At 52.4% G+C, this 24,825-nt stretch overlaps 1 protein-coding gene across 1 annotated transcript; it reads right to left on the reverse strand.

Moving 5' to 3' along the window:
- Positions 1-18,626: 18,626 nt before the first annotated feature.
- Positions 18,627-24,427, reverse strand: LOC147602039 (uncharacterized). Its single transcript, XM_086742468.1, has 5 exons — positions 24,383-24,427; positions 20,161-20,435; positions 19,263-19,377; positions 18,824-18,997; positions 18,627-18,737 (listed from the first exon to the last, which is right to left on the reverse strand). Exons 1-5 carry the CDS (start codon positions 24,425-24,427, stop codon positions 18,627-18,629), a joined length of 720 nt encoding a protein of 239 aa, XP_086598594.1.
- Between the last annotated feature and the right edge of the window lie 398 nt (positions 24,428-24,825).

The following is a 24,825-nucleotide window of genomic DNA, read 5'->3' on the forward strand; positions in this document are numbered from 1 at the left end:
CCCGAGACGCGCTGCCGGTCCCGCCGCGGCGGCGACAGCACTGAGCGGCGGCGGCTGCCGGGGGCGGCTTTCCAGCGGCAGCGGGGGGCGTCACAGAGGGCGCGGCGGGGGCGTCACAGGGTGACAGGCTGGCTGGAGGCTCCGTAAGTGTACGCAGACTGCGGAGTCTACGCTGCCTGCGGCGTCGGGGCGCCCCCGCGGCCGGGGGCTGCGGCAGTCGCCGAAGCGGCCCTCGCCTCGCCCGCTCCGCGTTTGCCCTCAGGGCGTGGCCGCGGAGCCTGGGGCTGCGGGTCCCCAAAAGCGGAGCCGGAGGCGGCCAGCGCCTGGCTCGGGCGGGCGGGGACGTCGGGCGGTCTCTCGCCTGGCTCTCGCCCTCACTCGCAGTGACCCCCCCGTCGGGGCTGGTGTGAACGCGCACCCCGCCGGGACGAGGCGCGCGCGCTGTCGTGGCCACATGTCCTGATACCGGGAATTAACTCTCTGCTAAATACTGCTTGATGTAGGGGAGTAACTGTCTGCATATTGCTTGATTCAGGAGGCTCGCTGTCTGCTGGACAACGCCTAACGATCCTGTTTGCCTTGAAACTCGCTTAAGCTTGTCAGGGACCGGTATTTGTCCAGAAACTGGTATTTGTCGAGGACTGATACGTCCAGCAAAGGACAGGATAACGGGAGCTGCAATGTTGGTCAGAAGTCGTTAAGAAACTGCTGAAATCACCCAGTGAAAGGAGAGCGTGGGTGAATGACTGAAGTTCATCTGGAGGAAGATAAGACCCCAGAAGAAGTGAACGACCACCAGACACAGATCTGAAATGCTTACGCAAGTGTTTTTGAATAACCCCGCCTCGCTCATGCATATGTATGTCTGTATTGTGCAATCCTATGAATATGTATACCTGCACCGTATACATTTTTGGTAAAATGTTCTGTCGGTGTGTGTGCTTTTGGAGGAGCGATCCCCCACGCACCCGGCGCCGAATAAACATGCCTGCTTTATAAGGCTCTCCGAGTTGTAGAGTTTGATCCGCGCGTCAGTCCCCCGGCGTGCTCTCCTGCCAGGCGGCTCAGCTCCTGCGATCCCGAGGAAAACGTGCGTCAGCTCCTCGGCACACAGTGCCAGGTGCGTGTAGCACGTGAGCCCTGCCCAGGCTCATTTGCTTCGTGTTGGCCATGGGCAAAGGCACCTTCTTTACACTGACACCAACACCCGAATTAGCCCGGCTGGGAAATTTCAAGTCGGGACGGTACAAAGCTCTGCAGATGACACCACAGGCGTTCCTGTTCACGGTTTCAGGGAAGGCTCCGACAAGCTTCCTGAGGCAGAGGCTGGCAGCTCTTTCTGAAGGGCTTCAATGGTTTTGGCTTGTTGCCGGACTGTGGCTTCCAGCCTGGCCTTTCCAACTTGGAGCCTGAAAAGGAAGTACAGGACTTATGATGGAAGTCCACCAGAGCACAAATCTCAGAAGAAGAGTGTGAAAGGACCTCATCTAAGCCAAAAGCATCTTTGAAAATTGTGTAGCATTGTCTCGCTGGGGCGCAAGAAGAGAGTCCTGTTGTTTTCACACAATGGCAGAAAGCGAAGCCTTGCTCCACTGTGTTGGTTTCTTACCGTTGCCTGCGTTCTTCCAGCTCTTGGACACCCGCAGTTCCACAAGGCGAGGTCAGAAGGCCCTGCATGTTCCTGAAAGCAGTTAGCTCCCTCTCCTTATTCTTTGTGGCGTCCTTCAGGGACTCGGCATAACCCTCGCTCCGGATGCGCCCGAGTGCTGAGCTGGAGGCAGCAGTGCCATGTGTGTAGGACAGACAGAACTGGCAGCAGCTGTGGGGGTTGTCAGGATAGCAAGAAAAGAAAATGTTCCCTTGCACTTGATTCCTGTGCTCTGTTCAGCTGTTGCTGCAGAACACAGAGGGTGGCTGGGGCAGTGCTATGCCAAGAAAGTCTCCTGCGTGGAGAAAAGACTCTTGCGCTTCCACCGGCTGCTTCTGGCACTGACACTCGCTCTCTGGGGAGAACCAGTGCAAGACATGCAAACCAAAAATATTGGCGTTTGTTTGGATGTATTGTTCCCTTGTGCCACCTGCTACCAGCTAGAGAAGAGATCCTGAGTCAGACCTTTTGAACTGCTTGTGTGGGAGTTCGGAAGCTACCTAATGCCTAGCAGCTACCTGATGGTGGAGAGGAGGAGGAGCGAGGGCCAGAGCCAGTCTGGTCCTGCCTCATGCTGTCTTGTCACTGGAGCTGTCTCCCCCTGCCCCGCAGCAAAATCAGGGCAAGTGCTGCGCTCAGGAGTCTTTGAGTGGACTGCTGAGCAGCCAGATTTCTTCCGCTTACACATCACCACGGAGCTTGCTGCTGCCTTGGGAATCATAGAATAGTTAGGGTTAGAAGGGACCTGTAAAGGTCCCTTTCTTGGGACTTTGCAGCAGTGTTCCTTGGCAGAGCTCTCCTTCTCAAGTATGCGAAGAATGGGTGCGGTTTACTGTTTGAAGACACCTTTGGTGTCCTCCAAAGGCCGTTTTGGTTTTAGAGCCAGGACATCTGTTAACTCACGAGTGTGAAGGGTGTTTGCCTGGAGAGGAGGTGGAGCATTATGTCAGTCTGGTTTTGCCAAGTGCACTTTGTGTATTTGTGAAAGAGTGTCTTGTCAAAGTTGCAATGCCTAGCTAGCTACCTGCTTGTGTTTGCAGAGGTGGGGTCTGGGCCACGTGGACCTCCATAGCTGTCAGCTTCCACTGCAGCCCAGCCAGACCTGAAGCATGATGGTTCTTCTCCACTTGCAGGTCTCAAACTGCGCTGTGGGAAACAGAAGTCCCAAAAGTATAAAAATGCATCTGAATGTCAGCTTGGCAAGCTCTTAGCGGAAAGCCCAATGAGAGACTAGAACAACTCTGGCGAGTTGACCCTGCAGAGCTATGATACAGCTGGTGTTGCCTGGTGAGCAACCAGTGTCACAGGGGTGCTCTCGCTCTGCCTGAGGCTATGGCATAATTGTTGTCAGTGGTTTACGAAGCTGTCCCTCTTAGTTGCTTGTGGCTTCCCTCATGCTGCCTTCTGCATTGCACTGACAAAAGCATTTCTGCAGCAGCAAAGGGAACTACCTAGGGAAACTGTTTCAGCTGAGGGAGAGAGGGAGACTCATTTCTTTCTGCTGTAGCCCTCATTTCCAGAGTGGTGGCACTGCATGGCTTGGCCCAGCCACCCAGAGGGTGGCACACCAATGCCTCTAGGGCACTTTCTCAGCAGCTTTCCTGAAGGTGTGCAGAAGAGATGAGGACCTGCTGGCTGGGGAGTTCGAGAAGTCCCCAAAGACTCTTTCCTCATGACCTGGGCTTGGAAATCAAGATTTGCCTGGCTAACTCTATGGCCATTCTTCACTGGCGGCAACACACATCACAAGATGACTTGGTGTCCGAGAAGGCTGTTGCCATCCTTGTGCCTGGAGACGCTGGATAGTCTGCAGTTGTTTTGTCTGTTGCATGTAGCCCAAGGAAGACTACGGTTACAGCTCAGGTCAGACACGCGCATTAGAGCGGGCAGGACGTCTAGCCCAATAAAACAGTGCCTGCAGCGTGAAACTTCCGTGTCACTGGAGATATTTGGGCCTTGAAAGCACAGCATCCTTGAGGCTGGAAGGGACCTCATCTCATCCATCTAGTCTGTCCACGCCCTGCTCCAAGCAGAGTCAGCCAGGGCAGGTGGTGCAGGGCCACGTCCAGTTTGGAGCATCTCCAGGCATGGAGACTCCACAACCTCTCTGTGGCACAAATAAGCCACCAGCAGGCTGAGCCAGGGTGTCCAGCCCCACCCCAGGCCCCTGGGCCTCCAGCCCATAGGCCCAAGATGCTCACTGAGGCATAGGCAGAAGCCTCCAGGCCCTGCCTGAGCTCTGTCATGGCGTCGCTGGCTCCAGCTCTGTCTCAGCTGTGCCTGTGCCTGGCCGCGGACCACGCTGGTGTGTTGGATATCTGGAGAATCAAGGACACTTAGCGAACAATCCAGACCAAAAGGAGTTGTTATGTTTGTGAGCAGCAGGCTTCAAGGACATCGCGGAGGCCGTCTGTGAGAAAATGATGAAGCAACCTTGAAAGGAGGAGGAAAGGCTGGTGTACGTGACTGAAAGCAGAACGTGAAGCAGGATGCAGGTGGAGAGGACCGTGCACATGAACAAAGAGACTTAACGAATCATATTTTAGCTAAGAGCGCGTGCATGATCTAGTTAGCCAATTAGTAAAGAGCTTGTGCATGATAGGGAATTAGAAGGGCTATATTAACCGGGATGTATCAACAATAAAGCGGCATTTCCTTGATCATATTGGTCGTGTGCAGTGTCCGTGACTTCCGCGTCAACACTGGTGCAGGCCCCAGCCCACAGGCTGTCTTCCCGGCCTGCCCTTGGCCTCCCCGCGGCCTTGCTTGGCCATCACTGGGCTGTGTCTGACCCTGCTTGCCACCCGTGGGTCTGAACCCCAGCCCGGCCTGGCCTGAATTCCTGGCTTGCCCGCAGAGCTGCTGCCTCTGCAGGCACTTGTTTGTCCCTCTGGGCTGTCTGCTGCCCTGGCTGCCCGCCCTGGCCCAACCCTGCTCCCCTCTCTCGGATAGGCCGAGGCTGGGCCCTGCCCTGCTGCCATGGGAGCCCCTTTGGCTCCCCGTCCCCGAGGGAGCAGCACAGCACCCTGCTTCCTGGCACCGCTCTCCCACCACCCTCAGAAAAGAAAAGGTTTTTCCTTAGGTTGAGGAGGGATTCCGCCTGCTCCAGCTTGTGCCCACTCCTTCACACCCTTCCCCTTGGCGAGCTCCAAATCCATCGGATCTCTGTGCAATCTGCAAAGCTTCCCTGGCTACCAGAAGCTCACCCAGCACCTTCTGCCCTGAGCACTAGGAGGATTGCTCTGAAAAGGCAGCAAGAGTCTGGTAACTGATGATTACCAGTAGCTCAGTGCTAGTCCCTGCTCTGAGCACAATCATGGTTCAAGCCTCTGCAGAGGAAAAGGACACAGACGCGTGCTCCCTCTCGGAGACGTCTGCAGGACTGATTTTCATTCAGAGCGAGGGCAGAGAGAGACGTGCCAAGGGCCTGCATGGGAAGAGAGCCTGAACGAGCCTTCAAAAGCAGGACTCTCCTCATCCAAACCCGCTAGGCCTGGAGCGCTGCAATTGGGCAGCAGAACTAAGACACGTACTAGATGACACAGTTAATTAAATACCAAGCTGCAACAGAACACTTGGCATTAGATGCAGGGCAGTGGTTGCACAAGGTGGAAGGCAAAGGTTTCCAGGCTTCGTTCATCTTCCCGTGAGCACTCTGTTTTCGGGCACTGGCACTTCCTCTGCTCCAGCAGCTTCTCCTCACCAACTGCATTGGAGGTTCAGCTGCGACTGGGGAAGGGCAGGAAAAGAGAAGGCTGTGTGTTAGCTTTACAGCAGGCTGGGCCAAAGGCAGCACTGGAAAGTGGATCCTGAAAGTACAGCACTAATGCACAGACCCAGATAACGAGAACCAGTCACTCATACATGTCAACAACAAAGTTCCAGCCCATGGGCAACAGACACACCTGGAAGATTGTGTTACACAGAGATACGGATCAGCTTCTTGCGGTTTTTGCCTTATTCCTTGTCCAGCTCTTTCTCCCGTATCTCTTTTAGACAGCTCTATTTGGCTGTGACCCACCATGCTAGTCTCATGCCATTGACCTTAGTAGCCCTGCTGGGACTCCTGGCCCATGTCTTTTATTCATCATGCTAACTACATCTGTGTCCATCAACATCATCATCTACTACTGCTACATCAACAGCAGGAGCATCAAGAGAAGCCAATCAATTGCAACATACAGCCAACAGATAATGAGCAACATGGAGAAAAAGTATAGGGGAAGAATCATACAGGTTCCAGCAGAGAAAAATAATCACCTCAGCTCCACCAAACAACCCAGAGCTCACCTTTCTTCTTAGTTTACCAACTTTGTTGGCCACCTCAGAACAGCTCTTTCTTCACCTCTGCCCTGGAAACTGAGCTGAGGCTCTCTCTTTCTCCCAGCATACTTCATCAGAATTGTCTGATATCTCTCCAGAAGCCTCTTCAGCCTGCATGGCAAATTAGTAAGGAAAGCATGAAGCAAAGCAAGTTGGCCTTTCTCACGTACTCTTATGTAAGCAGCACAGTCACGGCCTGCTTCATCTGTAAGGTGCTCGACAGGCCAGGAATTACTGAGAAGAGCCAGCCCTCCAGCATCACTTGGAGGGCCCAAAGTCTACCTGGATGGAGGAAGAAAAGACTCGCTTCCCTCCCAGGGGAACTGCAGGCAGTCTGCATTTGCAAGGCCTTTTGAAGCTTTTTAAAACCATAGGCTCATGCACAGGAGCACTGTGCAAGATCGAATGCGGGGCTTGAATTTGCTCACAGACCGTTACGTACGTGCTTTTACATCAGAGTTCAGTAAAGCTTGACTTCTACTCAACGTGACATTTCTTTAAAGCACTAAAAAGCCATGCCTGCTATGTTCTTCCTCCAGCACAGTGTTCCTTCTCCGCATTTCGTCCAGAAGTGCTTCTGACTGGCATTTCAACTTGACCGCCTGCTTCACTTTCTTGCTTTCACTCTGACATTTTCAAAATAGAAAAGATACATCACACGAGGAGCACAGGAACAGGATCCTTATGCAGAAGGTGCAGACAGTGTTCTCCACAAAGAAGGTAACACGACTCTCCCAAGTCCAGTCTCCTCTTGGAACTCTCAACCACAGATCTGCAACTGAAGGTACCAAATCCCTGGTACTGCATGACTGTCTGAAGTGCTGCCTGAGGTCTCAACCTCACAACTGGTCTAAAGCAGACAATACTTAAGCCGGTGCATTATTGTCAACCCCCTAACAAAGACGGCATGAAGTAGGATTTGTGATAGCATAATGGGACAACTCTCAAAGCCGGAAAGCTGGGGAATGGGCCAGCAGGACTTTCAGAGCAGCCTCTACTCAGTAGAACAGAGGAACTGACCTCTCCTAGGCTTTTCAGGAAAACCTCATCTTACAAATTCCTCACAGGATTATGGAGCTAGGCTCTGTAGCCCATGAAGAGGGAAGGCTCCGACAAGCTTCCTGAGGCAGAGGCTGGCAGCTCTTTCTGAAGGGCTTCAATGGTCTTGGCTTGTTGCCGGACTGTGGCTTCCAGCCTGGCCTTTCCAACTTGGAGCCTGAAAAGGAAGTACAGGACTTATGACGGAAGTCCACCAGAGCACAAATCCCAAAAGAGGAATGTGAAAGGACCTCATCTAAGCCAAAATCATCTTTGAAAATTGTGTAGTATTGTCTCGCTGCGGCGCAAGAAGAGAGTCCTGTTGTTTTCACACAATGGCAGAAAGCGAAGCCTTGCTCCACTGTGTTGGTTCCTTATCGTTGCCTGCGTTCTTCCAGCTCTTGGACACCCGCAGTTCCACAAGGCGAGGTCAGAAGGCCCTGCATGTTCCTGGAAGTGGTTAGCTCCCTCTCCTTATTCTTTGTGGCGTCCTTCAGGGACTCGGCATAACACTCAGTCCAGATACGCCGTTCTTTCAATTCCTGCCGCTGTCAGACCGCAACAAGAATCCTCAGTAGCCAGCTTAGCTTTGATAAAAAGGAGTGGACTGCTTTGACTTTCACGTCAACTGCCAAAAGCCATGTTACTTCTTGACCTTCTACACAGGGGCCCCTGTCCTACATCTACATTGATTTCCTACAGTGCTTCCTAAATGCTGCCCCAACACTCCTTGTCCTCCTCTCTCAAGGGCTCCAAACACTTTGCAGCCCCTTGTTGGCTACTCCAACCCAGTTAGAAGCTCCTTCTGCTCCTGAAGTGACTTTTCAACTCCATAACAATGATGATGTCATGAGGGAATACAAGAAAGCACCGCCACAGCACTCCAGTATGCCTACTCTTTCTCCATCAGCACACACTCTGCTTCGCCAAACCCCAGAGAAGCAAATACATGTGCTCCATGAAACTTGAGAAGCAGCTCTCTGAAAGGAATACACACACCCTTGTCCATTTAAGGACAGAGCCACTTCACGGTTAGTGGCCTTTCTAATCGTAGGCGCCGCGCTTCTAAAACAAGGCGAGTCGCTTACATGTTTCTCAAGCTACTCCTGTTGCAAAGGTGCCCAGGGTACTAAGGCCACCTTAGCGCAGCCCTCCGCTGTTGCTTCCAGCGGTGCAAACAGCCAGGCACCAAAGGCAGCGGTGCTGTTCCCTCCCAGCCCCCTCATCACAGCTAGGCGTGTGCTGAACCAGCCTGGGTTACACCAGACCCCCAGGAATGGATCAGTTCCCCACTCTGGTTTGCTCCCAGAAAGGCCGGGGCCCCTGCCAAGAGCCAAGAGACGGGCTTTGTCCATACCTTAGCTTTAGACCTGTCCAGTTGCTTCTGCAGCTGCAGTTTTCAGGTGGCTGCTGTAGCGCTTCTTAGCTTTGAGTGAAGCTTCTGCCAGGGAGTTCTTTCTGAAAGCGTTGGTAAGCTCCTGCTGCAGCTGCCTGACCCACGTCTAAAGAAATGGTATTCCCTGAGCACGGAGAGATCAGTAAGAAGATGACAACGTGAGGGATGCTTTAACTCATGGGATGATGTCACTAGATCGGTCTTCAGGGTGGCCTGGAGGCTGAGGGAGGTGGTTCTCCCCTTCTACTCTGCTGTCATGAGACCCCACCTAGAGTACTGCATCCAGCTCTGGGGTGGCCTGCAGAGCTGCTCTTCAAAAGGCATATTTGCTCCATTTTTAAAATATTCATATCGCTCCTGTGTTGGGCAAGGCTTTGGATTAAAATACAGCAGATGTGTCACCGATGTGTCACCGAAGAGTTTTCTCTCTTTATGCAGCTCTTCTGCTTCACAACGCGAACAAGAGGAGGTCCAAAATACACTTCAGGTCCAGAATCACTAAAGTCCTCCTAGCAGCACTTGAAAATGAACTCAGTACGAAGAAAAGCTCTCTGTACGGAGATCGGCCTTTAACAGTCACCTGTCTGTAGCCTCGACAATCTGCCTGAGTTGAAGCATCCTTCTTTAGCTGAAGCTCTTCTCTGCCCGGTGCAGAAATCTGAGCGAACAAGAACAGAGAAAGACCGAGAGGGAGGAAAGGAATCCCCAGCAACACGACAGCATCACAGCGCATTTCAGCACTGGGGCTACAGAAGCGTTACTTCTGCATTACCTGTGGAAGAGAAAGTAACTCATTCTCAGAAGAGGAGTCAAAATCTTCCTCTTGCAGAGCTTCTGCTTCTGGCAAGACACACAAAGAAGAGGTACGAAGCGTGCCTCTTTCACTCTGCTTTTCCCTATCGGCTTCACTCCAGAGAAGCTTACAGAAGCTTACACTTAGTCCCAATAGGAAATTACCATTGCCACATTCCTCTGCAATGGACTGCATACAGGGCTATCAGGGCCACTGTGTTAGGCGTCTCTATTGAGCAGGGCTTTCAAAATGGGCCAAGGTACACCTGCCCAAGATAGAGAGGTAGAGGAGTAGACAGATGGAGCAAAATGTCTAGGCTGTATGCCCCATGGGCAACCGCTTGACACTGACTGGATGTGGAGAAGAGACCTATGTGCTGGCCAAGGAGGCCAACAGCATCCTGGCTTGTATGAGGAATAGTCTGGGCAGCAGGGCTAGGGAAGTGATTGTCCCTTTGGACTCGGCACTTGGGAGGCCACACCTTGAACACTGGGTTTAGTTTTGGGCCCCTCACTGCAAGAGGTGGTGGCGAGGTGGGCGTCGCTCTCTTTGCCCAAGAGGGATTTGATAGCAGCACAGGAAATGGCCTCAAGTTGGGCCAGGGGAGGTTTAGCTGGGATCTTAGGAAAGCCTTCATTGCTGGAAGGCTTATGGAGCACTGGAACAGGCTGGCCAGGGAAGTGGTTGAGTCACCGTCCCCGGAGGTGTTCAGAAGATGCATAGATGTGGTGCTTAGGGACACGGTTTAGGGGTGGGCATGGCAGTGTAACATTTGCGGTTGGACTCAATGATCTTCAGGGACTTTTCCCACCACAATGATTCTGGTTCTAGGATTCTACCTCAGAATCAAAAGAGGAGTCCTCATCTTCCTCTTGTTCTGCTCCCGCCGCTGGCAAGGCACCTACGAAAGAGGAAAGAAGCGCGATGCTGCTGTGAGTGCTTATTTCACTCTGCTTTTCCCTGTCCGCTTCAGTCCAGAGAAGCTTACAAAGGTAACCATTAGTCCACCAGGAAATTACCATTGCTGGGCTCCTCTGCAACTGGCTCCCAGCGGGCTCCATAGTGGACTGCATCAGGAAGCACCATGGTTGTTGGCCCAGTTTTTGGACCTTCAGCATCCGACTGTGTAGATTAAAAGACATGCGTAAAAACTGCCACAGACTCATCCCGAACCCACTTCCACTTGCAAAGCTCTTGCTTCAGCCAACACCCATAATGTTGTATCAGGTGACGGAACGAAGGAGAACGGCAAACAGAAGCAGCGTGTTAGGCATCTCTGTGGAGCAGGGCTTTCAAAAGGAACTGAAGAACACCTGCCCAAGAGACAGAGAGGAAGTAGACAGAGGGAGCAAAGCGTCTAGGCTGTATACCCCATGGGCAACCGCTTGACACGGACTGGATGTGGAGAAGAGACCTATGTGGAGGAAAAACAGCAATCCTCACAGTGCCAGCCTGGTAGGATTTCAGAGGATCATAACTGGTGGGAAGCTTTACTGCTTCAATCCTGTACTACAAGTCCAGCTCAAAGGACAGCTGGTAGGAGAGCCGAGTCATTAGCTTGACCTCCTTCATCCCAGTCCAAACTGAGGAGCTTGCCTGCAGCAGCGGCATGGCAAGGTCCCAGTTTGGAGCATGTGGCGGAGGCAGCAGTAGAGAGAAATGAGACCAAAAGCAAGGGAGGCCAGGGAGACCCCAGGGAGTCCTTCTTAGATAGGGAAGAGTGGCTGCAAAGCTGCCTGGTGGAAAGGGATGTGGGGGTGTTGTTTGACGGGTGCCTGAATATGAGGCGGCAGTGTGGCCAGCTGGCCAAGGAGGCCGACAGCATCCTGGCTTGTATGAGAAACAGTGTGGGCAGCGGGGCTAGCGAAGTGATTGTCCCTTTGGACTCGGCACTTGGGAGGCCACACCTTGAACACTGGGTTTAGTTTTGGGCCCCTCACTCGAAGAAAGACATTGCGGTGCTGTAGTTTGTGTACAGAAGAGCAAGGAAGGTGGTGAAGGGTCTGGAGGACAAGTCCTGTGAGCAGCGCTGCAGGGAAGTGGGGTTGTTTAGTCAGGAGAAAGGGAGGCCGAGGGGAGACCTTCTCGCTCTACAACTACCTGACCGGAAGTGGTAGTGAAGTTGGCATCGCTCTCTTTGCCCAAGAGGGATGTGACAGCAGCATAGGAAATGGCCTCAAGTTGGACCAGGGGAGGTTTAGCTGGGATCTTAGGAAAACTTTATTTGCTGGAAGGCTTATGGAGCACTGGAACAGGCTGGCCAGGGAAGTGGTTGAATCATCATCTCCGGAGGTGTTCAGAAGATGCGTGGATGTGGTGCTTAGGGACACGGTTTAGGGGTGGGCATGGTAGAGTAAGGTTTACGATTGGACTCGATGATCTTCAGGGACTTTTCCCACCACAGTGATTCTGGTTCTATGACTCTTCCTCGAAATCAAAAGAAGAGTCCTCATTTTCCTCTTGTTCTGCTTTCACTGCTGGCAAGGCACCTACAAAGGACGTCAGAAGCTTTTCACTCTGCTTTTCCCTGTCCACTTCAGTCTAGAGAAGGTTCTTCTAGACTTCTAGACTTAGACTTAGACACTTTCTTCGAGACTTCGACACTTCTACACTTCACTACTCTTCACTTCATTCAACAGAATACACATTCGCCGGAACACACATCCACGGAACCGACATCGAGACGGCCAACACCGGCCGGATCGTTCCCCCATCAAGCGAACTGGACTGTCAGGACGCCGCAGCTCTGTGGCGGTAGCTATTACAACTGAAACTCTTTTCCCTCTTTCCTTCCTTTCTCTCCTTTCTCTTCCATTTACAAACTTCTTATCGGGTTAATAAAGTTACCCGGCACTTGACTCCGTTTTGAGTCTTAATTCTGTTCTCGAGAATACGAACAAAACCACGCTCCGGTGTGTGAGAGGTCGGTCCAGCCGCCCCTAGCCTCCCAGACTCGTCTGAGGTCGGCTAGAACGCAAGGGTGCCTTCCTCTCGTCCGAAATCGGAACGTGACATTATTTAATTGGCGTAGTCGGCAGGATTCTCGGAGAAACAGAAAGTGTCCAGTTGCTTTATTAGAAATTCTAGTGTGTGTGTGTGTATGACTGAGACCTACGTTGGTACAAAGCGAGTGCAAAGTCCGGATCCGCGGTTCTGTTTGTCTGCGAGGAAAAGAGCCGGAGAAGGACAGTGATAGAATTGGGCAAAAGACAAGCCCCTTTTGTGAAATTTGAAAGGTGTGTCCTCCTGAGAGTGTGGAGGGGGAATTGTGGTAAAAAAAAATTGTGGTGCAGCCCTCTCAGGACGAAATAACTCCTCTTTTGTGACATAAGTGCTTTCGTGAGAAATTTGAAAGGTGTGTCCTCCTGAGAGTGTATGTTGGGGGGGAATTGTGGTAAAATTATGGTGTGGGCCCCCCCCTTTTGTGAAATTTGAAAGGTGTGCCCTCCTGGGAGTGTGTGGGGGGGGAATTGTGGTTAAAATTGTGGTGCGGCCCTCTCAGGACGAAATAACCCCTCTTTGGTGAGATGGGTGCTTGCAAATGTGCAAATGTTTGTGATGAGATCCCCGCAGAAGAATTGTGGAGAGAAAATGACTCGTGTGGAGAGGTGGAGTTGAAGTTAGAAGATAAGGGAATCAGGCAAATCTACCCTCAGGGGGACTTGCAAAAAGCAAAAGAAATTGTAGAGAACCCCCCTCACATGTATCCCCTAGTTAAAACTGAATATGTGTATGAGGGAGAAACCGATAACCATCCCCAAGTTGTTACTAAAGAGGTTCCGTTTACAGCAACTGAGTTGGCAAAATTAAGGAAGGATTTTGCAAGGACTTCAAAGGAATCGGACACAGAGGATGTCTGGAGAGTGTCGTTGTTGGGGGGGGTGGAATCTTGTTGTCAGAAAAGGAAGCGGTAGGATATTGGTGTCCAGGTGTATTTTTAACTACCGGCAATTATCGGGCCCCATGGTCTTTGACACAGAGGGCAGCATATTGGGCTGGGGGGCTGAACCCTTTGGAGAGGGGAGACCCCCTAGCCATCATGGGCACAGTGGGTCAACTGGTGGAGAGTGTGCAGAAGGCTGCTTGTTTGCAAATGATGTATGGTAGAGAGCTCAAACCTAACCAGGGCTCTCCAATGATGATGCCTGTGGATCCCGAACAGATGACTCCTCTAATCTGAGGACTTCCTGATTCCCTGAAACCCATTGGGATCCAGCTACAGGGGAAGATACAAAGTACCCCTGTGGCAGACAGACTTACCGGTGCTCTGGAGGGAACAGTGACCCCTGATCATAGAAGGACAGGGAGGAAAGTGTGGACATGGGGAGAAGTAGCCCAAGAACTCATAAATTTTGGGAGGACATACGGTCCTGTTGGTGGATTCGGGCAAAACACTGAAACCAGAGCTGTAAGAGCCACAGAAAAAGGTGAAGGCTGGCCAGCACTGGTCAAGAGAAGTCACGATTTTAAGTCGGTCTGACTTACTGATCCTGGGAGAGGGAGACCCCTCGGCCGTCAGGAATGGCAGCAACCGGGACTCCAGACAGGTATTCCCCGAGATGTAATGGATGGGCTTCCAACACAGAAATTAGAGAAACTTGTACAAACAGGATCGGGGCAAAAAGTCAATTTTGGAACAACCCCTAGTGCCCCACCATGGATAGACCTTGGGGAAGAAACTGATGCAGAAAAGAGGGTGATGGGAAACTAGTTCCTCCGTTCCCCGAAGGTGGGGGGGGAAACGGAGGGTGGATGTTTATAAAACAACTCACCTTAAATGTGAAAGGGGATTTGTTGATTACAGTGGCTATAGGGCCACAGAAAAAAAACAGTAACCTTTTTAATTGACACAGGAGCACAAATCACCGCACTGATGCAGAGTGAGGCGGAGCAATGTGGAATTTTGACTTTGTCGAAAAAACTTCTTCCTTCTAAACAAGCAGAAACAGCCCCCCCCGCCCCCCGCCTTGTATTATACTGTGCCTAATTCAATTAATCCAAAGCGTGGTGACTCGCATGCAAGCGGCCACTGTGACTTCACCTGATGGGGTTAAACATATCAGGTTTGTACGGCAAACCAAACACGTAACTGTTAGAATCATATAACTTTGAAGGCAAACCTGGAAACCTACCTAAAACTTTTTTTTTTAGGAAAATATTGGGACTCACGGGGTGGGAAAAATATTATTGATATTTAAATCTATGGTTTTGATGATTACTATAGTCATGGTTAATCTATTAATCTTTATTTGTGTTATATGTATGATTTTGAATAGGTTATTTGACATCATTGGATCTGTGAACATCATATCCACAAATTGCTATATGTGACCTGGATTAAGGTATGTTACCTTGGGGTGGTCGATATTAAAAATGAAGAAACCCCTCAACGTATCATACAACAATAGAAACCCATTTTGTGGCCATACGTATATTATAAGCATAACTAAGTCCCTTCACCCCCCCTTCCCTCTTCTTTTTTTTCCCCCTTCAACCTTGGTGAGCGATGCTGAGCCACAGGGTGGTGATAGAGACTGAAAAGGTTAATTAATGTCTCAACATCGCTAGACGATGGAAAGATATGAGATTTTGTTTGGTTGGGGGTTTTTTTTGTTTGTTTTCTTTTGGTTTGTGGTTTTTTTTTTTCTTTTTGGAACCACCATGGGTCCACGGGGTGATATAAAATTGACAGCAAATTTATAGTGTCATTGTTTATTGACTGTGCTCTGAGTTGGAGGCAGGGAAATCCATTTTCCTGCTGTGTATCCAGACCCCCGTTCCGGTGGGCCAGAATTCCACAGCCACAAGCTCCACGAGGACTTGGTCGCCAGCCTCACCAAAAAGCAAAAACTGAACTGTTTTGCCAAAGAAAAGAAATGGTTGCAGAAGTGAACAAAATGCTTAACATTTTGATGGTGCTTTATCTTGAGGCGTTTATGATGTTGTGCATTGCTATAGTTTTGGTGGTTTATCTTTGTTTATCTTATGATTGTCCTTGTAAACAATTACTTGCTTCTTCTGATCCCCCAGAGCCATAAGCCTCAAACTTGGCCTGGGACAAATTTTTAGTTGTAAGATAAATGTTGATATGTTAATGTTCTGGTTTTGTAATTTACTTAGATAAGATATTGTTAATTAAATCGAAGTATCTAGCATTTATATCTCTTTGTACACTAAATGATAAACAATAATGTTCAGAATTGCATATATCTTTTTTCTTTCTTTTATTCTTCTTCTCTTTTTTATTATTTTCTTTCTCCTTTCCTCTATCATTTATGCCACCATGGAACTCCGTCTCTGAGGCAACAATGTTGAGCCACGGGGTGGTGTAAAAGACTGTGTCAAACATTTGTCTGAACATTGTTGAAACAGCAAACCACCACCCGAGCAATGGCTTCCCGTTATTTTGCAAGGCAACTCCTGTTGTCTTGCAAAACGTGAATGGAGAGCTGGTTCCGAGAAATCTAGCCCTATCCCCCCAACCCACCCCCCCCCTCGTAACCCCCCTCCCACCGCCCGCATGTGTATCGCCCGGTAATGCGCATGTGTTGTTTGACGGGTGCCTGAATATGAGGCAGCAGTGTGGCCAGCTGGCCAAGGAGGCCAACAGCATCCTGGCTTGTATGAGAAACAGTGTGGGCAGCGGGGCTAGGGAAGTGATTGTCCCTTTGGACTCGGCACTTGGGAGGCCACACCTTGAACACTGGGTTTAGTTTTGGGCCCCTCACTGCAAGAGGTGGTGGTGAGGTGGGCGTCGCTCTCTTTGCCCAAGAGGGATTTGATAGCAGCATAGGAAATGGCCTCAAGATGGGCCAGGGGAGGTTTAGCTGGGTTCTTAGGAAAGCTTTCATTGCTGGAAGGCTTATGGAGCACTGGAACAGGCTGGCCAGGGAAGTGGTTGAGTCACCGTCCCCGGAGGTGTTCAGAAGATGCATAGATGTGGTACTTAGGGACACGGTTTAGGGGTGGGCATGGCAGTGTAACATTTGTGGTTAGACTCAATGATCTTCAGGGACTTTTCCCACCACAATGATTCTGGGTCTAGGATTCTACCCCAGAATCAAAAGAGGAATCCTCATCTTCCTCTTGTTCTGTTCCCGCCGCTGGCAAGTCACCTACGAAAGAGGAAAGAAACGCGATGCTGCTGTGAGTGCTTATTTCACTCTGCTTTTCCCTGTCCGCTTCAGTCCAGAGAAGCTTACAAAGGTAACCATTAGTCCATCAGGAAATTACCATTGCCGGGCTCCTCTGCAACTGGCTCCCAGCGGGCTCCGTGGTGGACATCCGCTGTAACCATGACAATGGTTGGCCGAATACTTGGACCTTCATCATCTGACTGTGTAAATTAAGACGGGCGTGAAAACCAGCACAGCATGGCAAGGTCCCGGTTCGGAGCGTGCGGAGGAAGCTGAAGCAGAGGGAAATGAGACCAAAAGCAAGGGAGGCCAGTGGGGCCCCACTGCCTTCCCTTCAGAGAAGGTACCTCATAATCAGAAGGGGAATCAAACTGTTCCTCCTGCTGTGCTCCTGCTGCTGGCAAGACTCCTAGAGAGGGTGTAAGAAGCACGTTGCTGCTGTTAGCTGCTATTTCAATCTGCCTTTCCACATCTCTCCACCCCTGCATTCCAGTCAGCGTTTACGCGTTCTCCTGCAGGCCACAGTGCATTGTCGTCATCACCTCCTTCATGGTGAAGGATCCTACCTGCTGTGGCCAGTGCAGGTGCGCCCAAGGGAAATTCAGCAGGCTTCCCAGAGCAAGAGCTGTCAAGTACTGCTGCGCCTTCTGTGCCTCCCGCAGAACAATCTCCCGTCCTTTTGCAGCGCCCATATTCTTCCAGTTGCTTTGCAGTGCTATATACAGAAGGGAAGGAAATGCATTCTGTAAAAACACACCCCCCCACACACTTTCATCCACGCTCTACTGAAAGAGCAACAGGCATTCGTGAGCCATCCTACACATATTCCTAGCCATCTGCAGAGAGTTACACCTCCTCTCCATTTCCAGGGCCAGGAAGCTTAAAAAGTCCCCCGGCAGACAGACATCTAAGAACAAGGCTTCTACCTCAGCAGGACGCTATCCTAACGCTGCAGCAACACTTCGTCACCTTTCAAGCCAGGGTGATGTCTCCTCAAACCCAGTCCTGACTTTGAACGGGTTTGGAAATTCCCATGGTTGGTGTGAGGACCTGAGAGGTTACAGACCTCCTAGGTGGCATATCAAGAGCCCAACAAAGACTGCGGTTGCATTCCAGGCACTGCAGGGGTTCAGTACATTGCATAGGTGTTATCTTCTAACAACCCTGGCAGAGGGTCAGTTGGGGATCTGGAGAGAGACCACTTTCAGGTTTGCCTCGTAAGCAGAACTAGAAACAAAACAAAAAAACCCCAAACAAACAAGAAAAGAAAATATAAAAACCGTGCGCCTGACCAAGGCTGCTGTGCAAAGTGGTGCATTAGCACAAGACTGGTACTGTGCCAGAAGCCTGGAGGGAAGGAATGACCATCTTGTTTTGCTACAGCAACCCTCAAACATGCTTGAACTCAGAGGATATCATTTAGATCCCCTCTGAAACAAAAGGCAGGTAGTTGCGAGTCAGTTTGGTGGAGTGAAGCTTGGCAGCACACTTGGGAGAATTCTCAGGGAGAACTGTGGGGGAAAGTTTTCCTCAACCTACAAATCCACTCTTGACAGGGAAAGAGATGCATCAGAAGATGTCACTGAGCCCGGCTTCAACAAAGGTCTCAACACTTCATTCAACCCTGCTGATGGCACCAAAAAGGGCCCTACATCAGCATGGACACTCTGTCAGTGCAGCTGCTCTAACGAGGATGTCAACCACTTACTCAGCATATGGAGATACTGTGGCATAATTCGTAACTGTGCAACCAAACACGTCTTTCTGAGAAGGATCAGCACCATGCCGAAGAAGTAGTCGTATGATATTCATATCCCCAACAATAGCAGCAAGCATAAGAATGGTCCTAAAGCATCCAAGAGATGATAGGAAATACATCAGCTTCTGCAGACATTGCACTGCCATTACTTCAGCCCCTCTTTGCTTCCCAAACAACTCGTTTCCCCTCTCCTAGAGCTGGAGTGAAAGCACAGCCAAACACACGGAAGCATCAGAGAATTCAGGATGCTGGGACCGCAGGAGGTCTCCAGGCCAACCACCTGCCCAGAGCAGACAGGGGAGTCTGTGCATGTGCGTCGGTGGCACCACAGCCAACGCTTTCTTGCAGTCCTCAGTGCGGCAATCGTCCCCTGAGGTGAGAGAGCCGCCGGGCGCGGGCCTGCTTTCACAAGTCACGCAGAAGGAGCTCCTTCTGCGCAGCTCCAGGTTCTTTTGCAAAGCTCATTCCGATGCCTCCCATCAGTCCAGCCTGAACAATGCTAAGGAGTCCCGTGCGCACTTTTGACAAAGCCTTCACCTTTCATGCTTATCTTGAGCGTGCACGTCAGCTCCTTTTTGAAGAAGCAACTCAATCATCTCCTGACAGCGCCTCGTGATCGCAACAGCAAGCGGAGTGTACCCGAACTGAAAGAGATATAATCTCCTTAGAATAACAGAGAAAAGTCAAGCAAGTGTTGAGAAGAGGAGCCTTACGCAAAATCCAAGCTTACATCATCCTTAGCATCGATATGGGCATTGTGCTCAAGTAACAGCTCCACTAGCGACTTGCTAGACATGATGGTAGCCAGGTGAAGGGCAGTGTTGCCGCTGGCACAGTGGAGGTCAGGGTTGGCACCGTGCTCCAGCAGAATAGCTGCGCATTCTTTGTGCCGGTGCTCTACTGCCTGGAAACAAGACAAAGGCAGAATAACTTCCAACGTCTACGTTTCTCTCTGTCAGAACTCCCGCATCTTCCCAACACTGGGAAGTACGAGCGTCTGCAAAGATCAGGCAACATATGCCCCATCCCCGCTGACTACAACCTGCCTGTTTCGTAGAATCACAGGATACAATTCTATGCAGACCTATGTAAAGAGTCACGCGAGGTACGTATCGCTCAGCGCGTAATCGATAAGCCCAACGTACAACAGCATAACACATTCCACGTACCTTCATCAGGGGCGACTTCTTATAGTTGTCGCGAGGGTTTAGCTTGCACTTTTGTCCTACCAGAAAGCGAACGACATCTGCATGGCCGTTCGCACAAGCAAGGTGCAGAGGCGTCCTAGGAATTAAAGATATTCAGTTAGCTGTCACAGGGAGACAGCTGAAGACATGGTTTCAGGCTGTGGAACTCGCCACATGGGGCCACAAAGCTCAGCTGCCAAAAGGAAGCCGAAAGCACGCTTTCTTGTTCAGAGCCGGTGGCAGCAGTTGCACACCCAAAGCCTGGGGCTGTCTAGGAGAAGTCCCCAAGAGGGGACAGTTGAGTCAGGAGGCATTTCCTCAGCTGTGTCACTGAACCTGCCCAAGCAGGCTCTTGTGCCCAGGCCTCCAGCAGGACTGCCCAGCCACCCAGGCCAGCAAAAGGAGACCGCGTCTTGGCAGCCTGCAGTCTACGGAGGCTGCATAAGTCTGCGGAGACTGCGCAAGGCCCTGGGTTTTCCCCGGATCAGTCCCGCGCCAGGCGTGCCCAGAGACGCAGGGGATGGGACCTGTAACAGCAAGGGGAAGCCGTGCCCTGCTCAAACAAGCCACTCAGTCTGGCGACAGGAAAGGAGCCGTCTGTGCCTGGCCGAAGGCCTGCTGAGCCGCACACAAGATTCACTACAGGCACCAGGCGGGCAGGGCAGGGCAGGGCAGGGCAGGGCAGGGCAGGGCAGGGCAGGGCAGGGCAGGGCGGAGCGGAGCACCCGCCGGCTCCGGTCCCAGCTTGGGCAGGCCTCCGGCAAGGCCAGCGCTGTGGAGCCGGCCCTGCTCCGAGGGCGCTTGCGACCCCGCTGGGCTTTGCCGGCTCTTGCAGCCGGGCTGGGTGGAAGCTTTGCTAGGGGCAGTGCCCGGCCCTTACTGCTTGTTGGCGTCGCGCCCGTTGATGCGGAGTCTCTTCAGCCACCAGCGCCGCTGCAGCTGGGCCAGGTCGCCGTCGGCGGCCGCGCTGTGCAGCCCGCCCCGGCCCCTCTGCCGCTGCTCGGAGGCCCCGGCGGCGCCGGGCGCGGGAGCGCTGCCGGACGGCGGCCGCTGCCGCCCCCTCCTGAAGAGTCCGCGGAGGCTCTGCATGCTGCGGCGGGGACGAGGGCGCGGGCCGGCCCGGCGTGAGCAGCCGCAGCAGGCGGCCGGCGGGCTCTGGCGAGCCCCGGGACGGGAAGGGACGGGGAGAGGGCGGAGAGAGGGCGACAAGAGCCGAGAGGGGAGCCCCGAGCGGCGGCCGCGGCTCGCAGCCCCCGACGCTGCCAGCCCGAGACGCGCTGCCGGTCCCGCCGCGGCGGCGACAGCACTGAGCGGCGGCGGCTGCCGGGGGCGGCTTTCCAGCGGCAGCGGGGGGCGTCACAGAGGGCGCGGCGGGGGCGTCACAGGGTGACAGGCTGGCTGGAGGCTCCGTAAGTGTACGCAGACTGCGGAGTCTACGCTGCCTGCGGCGTCGGGGCGCCCCCGCGGCCGGGGGCTGCGGCAGTCGCCGAAGCGGCCCTCGCCTCGCCCGCTCCGCGTTTGCCCTCAGCGCGTGGCCGCGGAGCCTGGGGCTGCGGGTCCCCAAAAGCGGAGCCGGAGGCGGCCAGCGCCTGGCTCGGGCGGGCGGGGACGTCGGGCGGTCTCTCGCCTGGCTCTCGCCCTCACTCGCAGTGACCCCCCCGTCGGGGCTGGTGTGAACGCGCACCCCGCCGGGACGAGGCGCGCGCGCTGCCGTGGCCACATGTCCTGATACCGGGAATTAACTCTCTGCTAAATATTGCTTGATGTAGGGGAGTAACTGTCTGCATATTGCTTGATTCAGGAGGCTCGCTGTCTGCTGGACAACGCCTAACGATCCTGTTTGCCTTGAAACTCGCTTAAGCTTGTCAGGGACCGGTATTTGTCCAGAAACTGGTATTTGTCGAGGACTGATACGTCCAGCAAAGGACAGGATAACGGGAGCTGCAATGTTGGTCAGAAGTCGTTAAGAAACTGCTGAAATCACCCAGTGAAAGGAGAGCGTGGGTGAATGACTGAAGTTCATCTGGAGGAAGAAGTGAACGACCACCAGACACAGATCTGAAATGCTTACGCAAGTGTTTTTGAATAACCCCGCCTCGCTCATGCATATGTATGTCTGTATTGTGCAATCCTATGAATATGTATACCTGCACCGTATACATTTTTGGTAAAATGTGCTGTCGGTGTGTGTGCTTTTGGAGGAGCGATCCCCCACGCACCCGGCGCCAAATAAACATGCCTGCTTTATAAGGCTCTCCGAGTTGTAGAGTTTGATCCGCGCGTCAGTCCCCCGGCGTGCTCTCCTGCCAGGCGGCTCAGCTCCTGCGATCCCGAGGAAAACGTGCGTCAGCTCCTCGGCACACAGTGCCAGGTGCGTGTAGCACGTGAGCCCTGCCCAGGCTCATTTGCTTCGTGTTGGCCATGGGCAAAGGCACCTTCTTTACACTGACACCAACACCCGAATTAGCCCGGCTGGGAAATTTCAAGTCGGGACGGTACAAAGCTCTGCAGATGACATCACAGGCGTTCCTGTTCACGGTTTCAGGGAAGGCTCCAACAAGCTTCCTGAGGCAGAGGCTGGCAGCTCTTTCTGAAGGGCTTCAATGGTCTTGGCTTGTTGCCGGACTGTGGCTTCCAGCCTGGCCTTTCCAACTTGGAGCCTGAAAAAGAAGTAGAGGCCTTCTCCCAGAAGTCCACCAGAGCACAAATCTCAGAAGAAGAGTGTGAAAGGACCTCATCTAAGCCAAAAGCATCTTTGAAAATTGTGTAGCATTGTCTCGCTGGGGCGCAAGAAGAGAGTCCTGTTGTTTTCACACAATGGCAGAAAGCGAAGCCTTGCTCCACTGTGTTGGTTCCTTATCGTTGCCTGCGTTCTTCCAGCTCTTGGACACCCGCAGTTCCACAAGGCGAGGTCAGAAGGCCCTGCATGTTCCTGAAAGCAGTTAGCTCCCTCTCCTTATTCTTTGTGGCGTCCTTCAGGGACTCGGCATAACCTGCGCTCCGGATGCGCCCGAGTGCTGAGCTGGAGGCAGCAGTGCCATGTGTGTAGGACAGACAGAACTGGCAGCAGCTGTGGGGGTTGTCAGGATAGCAAGAAAAGAAAATGTTCCCTTGCACTTGATTCCTGTGCTCTGTTCAGCTGTTGCTGCAGAACACAGAGGGTGGCTGGGGCAGTGCTATGCCAAGAAAGTCTCCTGCGTGGAGAAAAGACTCTTGCGCTTCCACCGGCTGCTTCTGGCACTGACACTCGCTCTCTGGGGAGAACCAGTGCAAGACATGCAAACCAAAAATATTGGCGTTTGTTTGGATGTATTGTTCCCTTGTGCCACCTGCTACCAGCTAGAGAAGAGATCCTGAGTCAGACCTTTTGAACTGCTTGTGTGGGAGTTCGGAAGCTACATAATGCCTAGCAGCTACCTGATGGTGGAGAGGAGGAGGAGCGAGGGCCAGAGCCAGTCTGGTCCTGCCTCATGCTGTCTTGTCACTGGAGCTGTCTCCCCCTGCCCCGCAGCAAAATCAGGGCAAGTGCTGCGCTCAGGAGTCTTTGAGTGGACTGCTGAGCAGCCAGATTTCTTCCGCTTACACATCACCACGGAGCTCGCTGCTGCCTTGGGAATCATAGAATAGTTAGGGTTAGAAGGGACCTGTAAAGGTCCCTTTCTTGGGACTTTGCAGCAGTGTTCCTTGGCAGAGCTCTCCTTCTCAAGTATGCGAAGAATGGGTGCGGTTTACTGTTTGAAGACACCTTTGGTGTCCTCCAAAGGCCGTTTTGGTTTTAGAGCCAGGACATCTGTTAACTCACGAGTGTGAAGGGTGTTTGCCTGGAGAGGAGGTGGAGCATTATGTCAGTCTGGTTTTGCCAAGTGCACTTTGTGTATTTGTGAAAGAGTGTCTTGTCAAAGTTGCAATGCCTAGCTAGCTACCTGCTTGTGTTTGCAGAGGTGGGGTCTGGGCCACGTGGACCTCCATAGCTGTCAGCTTCCACTGCAGCCCAGCCAGACCTGAAGCATGATGGTTCTTCTCCACTTGCAGGTCTCAAACTGCGCTGTGGGAAACAGAAGTCCCAAAAGTATAAAAATGCATCTGAATGTCAGCTTGGCAAGCTCTTAGCGGAAAGCCCAATGAGAGACTAGAACAACTCTGGCGAGTTGACCCTGCAGAGCTATGATACAGCTGGTGTTGCCTGGTGAGCAACCAGTGTCACAGGGGTGCTCTCGCTCTGCCTGAGGCTATGGCATAATTGTTGTCAGTGGTTTACGAAGCTGTCCCTCTTAGTTGCTTGTGGCTTCCCTCATGCTGCCTTCTGCATTGCACTGACAAAAGCATTTCTGCAGCAGCAAAGGGAACTACCTAGGGAAACTGTTTCAGCTGAGGGAGAGAGGGAGACTCATTTCTTTCTGCTGTAGCCCTCATTTCCAGAGTGGTGGCACTGCATGGCTTGGCCCAACCACCCAGAGGGTGGCACACCAATGCCTCTAGGGCACTTTCTCAGCAGCTTTCCTGAAGGTGTGCAGAAGAGATGAGGACCTGCTGGCTGGGGAGTTCGAGAAGTCCCCAAAGACTCTTTCCTCATGACCTGGGCTTGGAAATCAAGATTTGCCTGGCTAACTCTATGGCCATTCTTCACTGGCGGCAACACACATCACAAGATGACTTGGTGTCCGAGAAGGCTGTTGCCATCCTTGTGCCTGGAGACGCTGGATACAGTCTGCAGTTGTTTTGTCTGTTGCATGTAGCCCAAGGAAGACTACGGTTACAGCTCAGGTCAGACACGCGCATTAGAGCGGGCAGGACGTCTAGCCCAATAAAACAGTGCCTGCAGCGTGAAACTTCCGTGTCACTGGAGATATTTGGGCCTTGAAAGCACAGCATCCTTGAGGCTGGAAGGGACCTCATCTCATCCATCTAGTCTGTCCACGCCCTGCTCCAAGCAGAGTCAGCCAGGGCAGGTGGTGCAGGGCCACGTCCAGTTTGGAGCATCTCCAGGCATGGAGACTCCACAACCTCTCTGTGGCACAAATAAGCCACCAGCAGGCTGAGCCAGGGTGTCCAGCCCCACCCCAGGCCCCTGGGCCTCCAGCCCATAGGCCCAAGATGCTCACTGAGGCATAGGCAGAAGCCTCCAGGCCCTGCCTGAGCTCTGTCATGGCGTCGCTGGCTCCAGCTCTGTCTCAGCTGTGCCTGTGCCTGGCCGCGGACCACGCTGGTGTGTTGGATATCTGGAGAATCAAGGACACTTAGCGAACAATCCAGACCAAAAGGAGTTGTTATGTTTGTGAGCAGCAGGCTTCAAGGACATCGCGGAGGCCGTCTGTGAGAAAATGATGAAGCAACCTTGAAAGGAGGAGGAAAGGCTGGTGTACGTGACTGAAAGCAGAACGTGAAGCAGGATGCAGGTGGAGAGGACCGTGCACATGAACAAAGAGACTTAACGACTCATATTTTAGCTAAGAGCGCGTGCATGATCTAGTTAGCCAATTAGTAAAGAGCTTGTGCATGATAGGGAATTAGAAGGGCTATATTAACCGGGATGTATCAACAATAA

This window comes from Chlamydotis macqueenii, chromosome 1 (assembly GCF_036417535.1).
Source record: "Chlamydotis macqueenii isolate bChlMac1 chromosome 1, bChlMac1.mat, whole genome shotgun sequence".
In the NCBI taxonomy this organism is placed as follows: Eukaryota; Metazoa; Chordata; class Aves; order Otidiformes; family Otididae; genus Chlamydotis; species Chlamydotis macqueenii.

Coding starts and splice junctions, on each gene's coding strand:
- LOC147602039 (XM_086742468.1), bottom strand. CDS start 24,427: ATGACAGAGCTCAGGCAGGGCCTGGAGGCTTCTGCCTATGCCTCA. Junction 20,436..24,382: donor AGGCTTCTGCCTATGCCTCA/GTGAGCATCTTG, acceptor GGGGCTCGCCAG/AGCCCGCCGGCCGCCTGCTG. Junction 19,378..20,160: donor GGGCGCGACGCCAACAAGCA/GTAAGGGCCGGG, acceptor TTTAATTCCTAG/GACGCCTCTGCACCTTGCTT.